This window comes from Anabrus simplex, chromosome 1 (genome assembly GCF_040414725.1).
Source record: "Anabrus simplex isolate iqAnaSimp1 chromosome 1, ASM4041472v1, whole genome shotgun sequence".
NCBI lineage: Eukaryota > Metazoa > Arthropoda > Insecta > Orthoptera > Tettigoniidae > Anabrus > Anabrus simplex.
In genome coordinates this window covers 995,939,827-995,950,581 of record NC_090265.1, presented here as the reverse complement: position 1 = coordinate 995,950,581, position 10,755 = coordinate 995,939,827, and the positions used below count along the sequence as shown (strand labels likewise).

General features: G+C 38.0%; 1 protein-coding gene across 3 annotated transcripts in view; it reads left to right on the top strand.

The window, feature by feature from the left end:
• Positions 1-689: 689 nt before the first annotated feature.
• LOC136857880 (aldehyde dehydrogenase family 16 member A1) overlaps positions 690-10,755 on the top strand; it is a 188,573-nt gene continuing 178,507 nt past the window's right edge. For 2 of the 3 annotated variants that reach the window (XM_067136912.2, XM_067136911.2), the window contains exon 1: positions 690-927. Coding sequence is in view for 2 of the 3 variants with exons in the window: in XM_067136911.2 (XP_066993012.1) it covers positions 835-927 (93 nt within the window). In the remaining variant the exon portion in view is untranslated. Of the gene's footprint in view, positions 928-1,117; positions 1,149-10,755 lie in introns of those variants that run through there. The other variant, XM_068225325.1, reaches the window with a different exon arrangement.

Genomic DNA, 10,755 nt, shown 5'->3' with positions numbered 1-10,755 from the left:
ATGTATCTTCAAACGAGCCTTCATATTTGTGGTATTGCCGGAACGTTTCAAAATTTTGGCACAGGTATTACACTTAACTTCAGTTTTATTGATTTTTACGAAATATCTCTACACGTCACTTTTGTTTGGAGCCCTTTATGAAACTACTTGTTGAAAACTATGTACAGTGCCACTAAAATATGTAAACGTATGAATCACTTAAAGCAACACTATGAAGTACGAGCAGCACTAACCGCCAACAATATTCCACAACTTTCCTGTACCTCACCGACAACAATGACAACGTACTTAACGACTGGGCATGCTGCGGCTGGCGGCATAACTGACTTACAAGATATGCACGATGGACGAGTTGTGATATTATCACTGTATTTACCGAAATGAATTGAGAAAAAAATATTCAAATTTCGTAACTGTAGCATGCAAATATTGAAAGGGCCTGAAAAAGAATCACATCGTAGCCAAAAGTATTAAATTAGACAGAAATATCGATATAATGGGCACAAAATATCGATATCGACAATATATCGAACCTCAAAATATCGATGTGAATATATCAATATTTCCCACGCAAAATATCGATATTTTCCACGCAAAATATCGATATTTCCGATATATCGATATTCGTTTACCATTTCTACCGATGCATCTCCCGCCTCCCTGTATTCTTTACTCCCTGCACTGAACTGTCCGATAAGACCCCTTATCAGAAAATGAGAAGCTGAACAGCAGCACAGTAGAGAGAAACGCCTGATATAAGTCCAGGAAAGACGTTTGAGAACAGAGACGGGGTTTAGTTATATTTTTTCTCGAGGCCTGTTGGGAAAGGAAGTTATGTCGAATGAAAAGACTTCGAATACGTCAGTGCCCTATTTGTTCGAAAAAATGGAATATGGACCGGTATCAGATAGCTCCAAATTAGCAGAGGTTGGTCAACGAATATATTATAATAGTCTTTTTTGTACTACGAATGTATCAAATAATAATAATTATATTTGTTATATATTTACGGTGTATTTGCGAACATTGGAGTCGGGCGTTAATTTCGTTTACCTTAGGCCTACGTATTATAATCAGGGATGTATTTTGACTTTTAATCTCTCTGCCAGCCATTATTTAGCCGTATCCAATTTATGGTTTTTATTATGGTATGATAGATATGCCTAAAGGCGTATTTAAACGTCATTCATGAATCGCTCTAATGTTATGAGAGGGGTGATCGTTCCCTCGTCACTGCATAGCGTGATACATTTTAGGCTACCATAGATAGAAAATTAGAGGTTTGAATTTGATGGTGATGACTTGTTTTAAGGGGCTTAATATCTAGGTCACTGGCACCGGGCTGATTTCTATTACAGGGTCGCAAATAAATGATCTTCAGGTTTGAAGCAAAACAGTTCTTGATTGATCGTGGGAATTTACTGTAAAAGACTGACCTGCCGGTGCCGGTACATTGACAATTATATGGTATATTTAGCTGTGCTATGTAGGCTATGCAGTATGTATTGGCTGGCCTTTAGCCTATATAATGTAGTAAATGCAATCCATTCAGTAATGGGTTTTTTTTTTTTTTTGTAGATTTGGTTAGAATTTTTAATAAATGATATTCAGTATTCATTTCCTACGTTATGTGCAGATAATTACAAGAATAGTTAAGACTTGTGGTCATCATTTTAATGTAATTACACCCGAAGGTAGTTACTTGAATAAAACACCTGAAAAATAAAATTGATAGTGTAGCATAATATACGTTTCTGTTTCACATGCAGCATTTGTCAAGTGCAAACATTAAATAAGATAATCTATGTATGATTCAATACATGACTATGTTTATGTCGCATCACTGTGTAATGATTTTAATATTTGTATAGGACTTGTACTGTAAAAAGGTACTTACTTCCTTATGTGTGTATACTACTGTGTGATCGACTTCTCTTCAAGTTCCATTGACTTTAAGAGACACCAGAGTGCTTTAGTTTTGTCCTGAAAAAGGGTCCTTAAACGTCTGTAAATCTGTGGTAGTTCTATGAACTTGGTCATTTGCAGTTAACATAAGTTACACATTCTAAAATGCAGTTAGGTGTACTCTTTAACATACCAGGGACTGGTAATGAGGGGGAGGGTACTGGCATTTATCGGAAACTACCTATCCTGACCAACAATTACTTTTAAATGTTAGGCCTAATGGTTATGGTACACGCACCTGAATGGACTTGAACTGCTTTTGCCTTGCCTTGAGTCGCTTGGCATAAATACTGAAAGGAGGTCAATTAATTCTTTAATTCACTGTCTTAGTTTTGATGATTGTGTTACTCAGAATTCATCACAATGTTGAATTGGTACCCACTATCCTAGAGTTTTATCAAAACTACCATGTTATGTAGTTGATTGCTAGATGAGTTGATTGAAACTGTAATGGTCTCAACTGGTCAGATGCCACATTTGATGACCTTCATATTAGGCCTTTCAACCTACTTGCCCATCTTCTCTTTACAGTCAGTAACATAAGTATTATAGCCTACTCTTTTCCTTACATTGCCATAAGACCTATCTGTGTCGGTGCAATGTAAAGCCACTAGCAAAAAAAAAAAAAAACTTTTTCCAGGACCTCACAATTTGTGAAATATGTGTGGCAGCAACAGGAATCCTCATACTTGTGTTATGCTCTCTGGTCATTACTGCCCACTTTCCTTCTAGAACTTACAACCACTGATTTCTGTCTATTAGTTTATCAGAATAGATGCTTTTTTTTCACTTTGGCACCTTAAGATCCTCATTTAATTAAGATACAGCCCCAGCATTTGCCTGGTGTGAAAATGGGAAACCATCTTCAGGGCTGCCGATGGTGGGGTTCGAACCCACTATCTCCCAGATGCAAGCTCACAGCTGCACGCTCCTAACCGCACGGCCAACTCGCCCGGTAAGTGTGAAATGGGACCTACACAAATTAAATGAGGAATCTGTGACATTAATGGATGATCCACATGACGAGAATGATGTAACTCTGTCAGAAGTAGAATCAGCACTAAAAAAGATGAGCAGTGGGAAATTCCCAGGAGTGGATGAAATAAGTATTGAAATGATTCAAGCTTCTGGAATTTTGGAATATATTCGTGAAGTAGGGTGTTTAAAGCAGCCTAGAGACTAGAATATCCCAGACGATTGAGATAAGAGAATTATTGTCCCTATAATAAGAAAGGAAACTACAGAGGAATTACCCTGACTCTGCATGTAATGAAAGAATTCTAGAAAAAAGATTAAGGCCACTGGTGAAACTACAACTGAAGAGGAACAACATAGATTTATGATGGAAGATTAGCCTGATATTTGCAGTGGGACAGATTGTGAAAAAGTATAGACTTGAAGAAAGCATATGATTGTATTTCCAGAGATAGGATTTGGATTTGGTTGGCTCTGGAGAAGAGAAAGGTCTCACTTAAATTGATCCAGGTGGTAAGAGGTATGTAGAGCAATTGCATCTGTAAAGTTCGGACCAAAGTAGGAGAGACCGAAGAATTCAAAGTTCGAATGGGATGGAAACAAGGGAGTGTGCTTTCACTTCTCCTATTTGTTATCATCATGGATGAATTACTCAAAGAAATAAAAAAGAGAATGGGCAGAAACACTCAAAGCATTGGTTATTTGCTCATGACATTGTGCTTCATGTGGCATTCCGACCTAGAGAAAGCTTTAGATCGGATCCCACACGATCTTATATGGCTGTTCATAAGGTTACACCAAGTGTCTAAAGACTACATTAACTGGATCAACTACTGTACCATGATGTTTCAAGTTTTGTATGCTATGGATGCACATAACTTTTTCCCATCGGTGCTGTCGTTCACCATGAATCTGTCCTTGCATCATTACTCTTTACTCTATGCATAAAAAAACAAAATCTCTGGCATAACAATCCCGAAGGGACTTCGCCTACCAAGCAACCACCGCTCAGCCCAAAGGCTGATTAAGACGTCTTGGAAAGTTGGATAAAAATCATAGTATATTGTGAAGTGCTAAAAAACATAGATGAATTTGCTGTGAACGCTGCTAAAATTATCCAAATAAAAGAAGGTAGGTTGGACGGCAATTTTGTGTAACCAGAAAATGCCTCATGTAGACATGGATGTCTGTAGTAAACAATGTTTTCAATTTATTCTCAAGATGTAACGTATGTTATAAATTCTCTCGGCTATTATTCATGGCTTTCATAACCGGGACCGCTGTCTCACCTTCAGATAGCTCCTTGGTTGTAATCACATAGGCTGAGTGGATCTCAAACCAGCCCTCAAATGCAGGTAAAAATCCCTGACCTGGTTGGTGATTGATCTTGGAACCTCCGGGTAAGAGACAGGCACACCTACCCCTACACTACGGGGCTGGCTGCTCTATGTATGGACACCGTAACTGGAGACCTTCTTGCACCACCACCACCTTGGACAGTGCAGTATGCTAATGGTGTTATGGTAGTCATCAACACTCTAAATGGTCTTGAACGTCTAGTTCAGCACTGGAGGGTACAACTCAAAAGGTGTGCAATCAATAAAATGGAATATCTAGAGCAGGCATGTCAAACAGTGCTCATAGTAAGACATCGCACAACCTAGAAATGGGCAGAACTTCTCCTCTTTAGGCAGGAGGGAGGGGAGTTGAACCGACAGTATGTTTGCTCACAGCAGGAAAGAGTAAACCAGATTTCTTCATGCTACATGAAACGAAAGGGTGATGCAAGATGAAAATGGTAAGATGAACAGTAACTGTAGATTTTCCTAACCATTATTCTCGTCATTATTCCATATTGAAAAATAGCTAATCACCAAGTTTATAAAAGGAGTAATTCTAATACCACCTATTCAATACAATTTATTCCATTATTGTGTGGTTAAATACACATGGAAATTCTACACTAGAAGTAGGAACTTCAAACAGACTAACGCTGCAGTTACATTAGGATATACGTTACATCTTGAGAATAAATTGACAATATTGTTTACTACGGACATCCACGTCTACATGAGGCATTTTCTGGTTACACGAAATTGTCATCCAACCTACCTTCTTTTATTTGGATAATTTTAGCAGCGCTTACGGCAAATTCATTGATGTTTTTTAGCATTTCACGATATACTATGATTTTTATCCAACTTTCCAAAACGTCTTAATCTATACCGCCTCCAATTCGACTATATATTTTCATCCTTATTTTAAATATTGGCCTCAAACATGAGCAAATACTGTATCTTTTAACTGTCTTGTTCTTATCCTGTGATGCCTTATTTTTGATATTCTGTTTTCCAAATGTAATATATATTGTTCAAGCTTTTTATCAGAAAGATCCATTTCAGTGTCAGACATGGATTATTTTTTAAAAACAATGTGTGACAATTACTTTTAGATGAACATTTCAATTTTTCAAAGTTATTTTAGTATAAGTTCTGTTTTATGCAGTACTGTAAACATTTTGCATCCACAGTATTAACATTTCTAAATATTCATCAATACATTTTATGTAAATTATTATGACTCCTTAGACCATTGTGTGTTTTAAGATTGTTTGAGGCTGATGATGCCCAATATATAGTGGGCAAAACATGTACCCTTCAAATTTCTGGTAATTTCCATGTGTATTTAACCACACAATAGTGGAATAAATTGTATTGAATAGGTGGTATTAGAATTACTCCTTGTATAAACTTGGTGATTAGATTTTCCTAAGTCGCAAACATGAAGGAGAAGCTCAGTGCGTAGTCTGTAAAAAGCATGTCTACAAAAGGTTTAATCTTAAGAATCATTATGAGCTGTATCATGCACATCAGTACAGGATAGGAGGTTTCAGGGCCTTGATGTTATGAAAGGAAAGTTCCAGCTCTTTTCTGTACCGTTTAGTGTGCAACCAGAAGACGCACCCCAGAATTTACATTTATAGAATTGATATAGAGTTAATATGTGACATGCGGCTGAAGCAAGAGTACAAAGAAGGGAAATTGACTGTTACTGAACACTTGTCCCATTACGCTTCCCACAACTCCGAACATTTGCAACAAAATCTTCTCAATCTTTGGAAGTAATTACAGATGTGAATGGTTCTTTTCCAGAATGAAGATTTAACAAATCTTGATTCTGATTTTGGCTAACAGACATACGTCTCAATGCAGTAATGAAAATACTGTCTGCGAGCACCATTAAGCCTAAAATTGACCAAATTATTGCCAACGAACGTCAGCAGGGCTCAGGAAATCAGTAAACATAAATGGGTCGCTTTTAGGCAACTTAAAAAAAAATAATTTCAGAGGAAGCAAATCCATGATGTCCAGGGTGTAGACAAGTGTTCACCAGAATGCTTTTGAGTCATTGTACCACACCTTTGTTTAGTCAATGATAATACTCTTAATTTATTAATGTACCTTGAACATGTCAGAATTAGATTCTCTGTTTAATATTTGGTAAATGTGTGTAGCATTTATGTAGCCTCCAATCCTATTGTCTTTGTTTTAATGCCTTATAATATTGAATACATTATACTTACAGTTATAAATTAAATGTCAAATGAAAGAGCAACTCAAACAGTTTTATTACGAACTTTACAAATGTTCAATGTGACTACCATTTGTTACACGGCATACATCAAGTCTATAGTCGAGTTCTTCCCAAACGTTATTAAGTGTGTCTTCAGTAATCTCAGCAACAGCTGCTTCAATCCAGTTTCTTAATTCAGGAAGGTCAGCTGGTAGCGGAGGCACGTACACACGATCCTTGATGAAGCCCCAAAGGAAAAAAATCGCATGGCGTTAGGTCAGGAGAACGTGGAGGCCATCCCAAGCAAGTCCTGTCATTGGGGCCCTTGCGGCCTATCCAGCGCTCGGGTACAGTGACGTTCAACCAATCGCGTACGTCGTTATGCCAGTGAGGTGGCGCACCATCTTGATGGAAAATGAAGTTCTCTGGCTCATTTTCTTCCAACTGAGGGAAGAGCCATTGCTCGTGAGGATTTTCTGAGCCCCAGATGCGCACATTATGAGTGTTTACATGTCCACTAAGGTGAAAGACCGATTTATCACTGAAAACAACACGATTCATAAACTCATAATCATATAACAACATGTCGTTTGCGAAGTTGGCATGTAATCTGTGGTCTGCCGGCTTTAGAGCCTGTAATAACTGTAAACGGTAAGGACGTAGCTGTAAGCGTTTTATTACAACTTTCCAATGGTCGACGCAGGAAGTTGTAATTCACGACTAGCCTTCCGGACTGATTTCTTTGGGCTACAAGTGAATGACTCACTCGCTTAACAGTCTCTTCACTTAATCTTGGTAGTCCCTTGCTCTTCCCTTTACAAAGGCAACCGGTGTCTTCAAACGTATGATACCATCTGCGAATGTTGTTATCACTTGGAGGATCACAACCGAACTTAATGCGGAACGCATGTTGCACAGTAACTACAGATTCTGTCTTTGCAAACTGCAAAACACAAAAAGCTTTCTGTTCACTAGTCGCCATCTTTGCTACTACCGCTGTCTAGCGGATTGCGGCGAAACCATTGCACGTACATGCGCACTGGTGCCAACAAACAAAACTGTTTGAGTTGCTCTTTCATGTGACATATAATGTATAACTGTAAGTTTAACGTATTCAGTATTATAAGGCGTTAAAACTCTGATATTCATTTGTTAACACTCTGTATATCAATAATGTGTTCATTATTACTTCATTTAAATTAACAATTTACAGTACCTTATTAATGATATTGGTGAAGGACGACTGCTGTCATTTAGAGGTACTTCGTTTGCAATGAAGGAAAGAATACTGTGCACCCCTTATGCATCTCCTTCGAATTTCTCCACGCGATTCATTGTGTGCCAGCCGAGACTGTACGGGAGTAAGAACCCCCTGCATGCAGCTTGCCTTGCATGTGCTTGATCTTGACATCCCTGATCTAGAGTATGTTGACCAAGCCAGCAGTTCACTCATGATTGCCAGAGTTGAATTGAACAAAGTTACCTGTTATAGGTACCTAGGTTCGTGTTTCATTGCTGACTGCGATATATTTTAGAAGTTAAAGCAAAATTGTACTGTGCTGTTGTCAAACCAATGGCTTTGTAACGCTGAAAGTGTTCGCCATTGTCAAAGAAACGTGAGGATATTATCCATACCATGGAGACAGAAATGCTGAGATGGTCTGTAGGAATAACAATATTAGATAAATTGAGGATATTATCCATACCATGGAGACAGAAATGCTGAGATGGTCTGTAGGAATAACAATATTAGATAAATTGAAGAACATGTTCGTAAAATATTTGGTGTCTCTCCAATTGATGGAAAGATACAAGAGTCAAGGCGAAGATGATATGGTCATAATCTGCGCATCAGTGAGAACTCTATGGCAAAATCAGTGATGCATGTGTTGATATCAGTTTTTTTTTTTTTGCTTTACGTCGCACCAACACAGATAGGTCTTATGGGATAGGAAAGGCTTAGGAGTTGGAAGAAAGCAGCCGTGGCCTTAATTAAGGTAGAGCCCCAGCATTTGCCTGATGTGAAAATGGGAAACCACGGAAAACCATCTTCAGGGCTGCCGATAGTGGGATTCAAACCCACTATCTCCCGGATGCAAGTTCAAAGCCGCATGTCCCTGATCGCACGGCCAACTCGCCCGGTTTGATATCAGGTAGTAGGCCAAGAGGATGTCCAAAGATGAAATGTTATGAAAGACTGAATGATGGTAAGGCAGACAAATCTTACCTCCAGAGGTGCACTAGGCCATGATGTTAAGTGGCACAAGAAAGTGCCATTGAGCAGACCTTCCAATGAAGCAGTATAAACACTAAGATGATGAAGATATCATGGTGTTCAATTTGATACAAAAGTTGGTTTAGACCTAGCATTTTCATATTCTTCTAAAGTGACCAATGCATCTAAAAGTTTTAGTTTTTGTTTAAATATAGGAAAATTTATCGTGTGCAAACTGATAGCAATTGTTTCTAATGACCAGGGCCTGGATTTTGATGACCTAAGAATGTTTATAAAATGACTGCAAATATCCCATAAAAGGACCAAAAAACTAAAAAAAAAAAAGGTGACCTAAAAATTTGAATGAAACACATAATTTTATTACACAAAAAATGCAAACCGACTAAGTCATTGTATGTTGAAATGATTTTAATAGGTGCCTAATATAATTTAATTATTATTTGACAAATGCAAATTATTTGCACACAAATACTGGTTACTATTTCGGTCTATTGTTTGGCACTCCAAGTTCTGTGTTCTTTTCTTCAAGGAAAATAACCATTCATGGTATTGGGAAGTTTAAGGCTGTAACATCTGAAGAACAAAAAAGAGAGAAATTTGCCATTAGGTACTTGAATTCTTTATCGGATGAGAGGTAATAGGAAAAATGTGCACTTAATACATGACAGGCTATACAGGCCTACCTCACTTCGCGTTACAGTAGAGGACTGTGACCATTCATAGATTCTCAGAGGAAAAAGAACGATAATTGTTGACCAACACGTTTTTGTACTTTGAAAAGCTCCTTTCAACGTTTGCGGATGCTATTGGAGGATACTTGAAGTGCACTAAATCATTGGATGTAAGTTCTTCTTCAATGTCAATAATGCTGAAATCTTCACCCACCAAAATCCGAGAGATGGAGCATAAAACATTAAAACCCGAGTTCTTGTCAAGAACACGTTTCAGTTTGACACTGCCACACCAAAATCGCCACAAATGCATTTTAATTCATCTGTGGCTGTTCTGACTAAATTGATAATTTTTTCTAGAGCCACGCCTCTCTCCTGAAGACGTGTAATAATTGACGAGAAGGAACTGAATTTTGCTTTGATGCATGCTAGTTTTTCCTCCATTTGTGCATCTGAAAACAATTCTTGAGCCATCTGAATGACCATGGCATCTTGTATATCGAAAGAATTTATTACATGCTTCACTGTCTGAAAGTGGTCACAATAGTAAATACTACAGGCGTCGATCAACATACCCTATCGTGTGATACAAGGTTGCGGTGGTAATGGAATGTTGGGTGCTTAGGATCTGAAAAGTTTCCTGCATGATGGAGTCTTAGTACGAACCTTCTTAGTTAGGGACACAAGCTTGTCAACTTCAAGGAAATTTGATCTGACTTCTTCGGCCACTCTATGAAAAGTGTGAGCTAGGCAGGTTGCATGTACCATTTTTTAGTAAAATACTTTGATTACGTTAGCAGCTTTAACTGTGTAAGGCACTGCATCAGTCACAAAGAGCAGAACTTCATCATACCTTACACCCTCAGGCCATAGTAGTTCCATCGATTTATCGAAGAGGCGACATATTGTAGAATGGTTCACAGATTGCAAAACTTGGGTCGTGAGCAAAAATATTTTCCAGGCCTATCTACTTCTAACATGCCCATGATAACATTGGCAATGTAAGGGCCCTCTACATCACTGGTTTGTTTCCGCAGACTTCTTCTCTGATATTCCTTATTGTATCATTATTTATGAGTATTATTTATGTGTATTCCTTATTGTGTCGTCATAGCATTGGAATACATACAGTAGTTCTTTCTCAGAGTAGACTCATCCGGAATTACACGGCCCATACCTTTCTAAGAAATCTCTCAGTTTAATATTGTTCAATTTCCAGAGTGGAATGTTCGAAGAAACCAAATCTTCACACAAGTCTTTACAAAACACAGAGGTAGTACTCCCATCGGAGGATGACTGTGAGAGTAACAGTTGAGAAACTTTTTGTTTGCTACT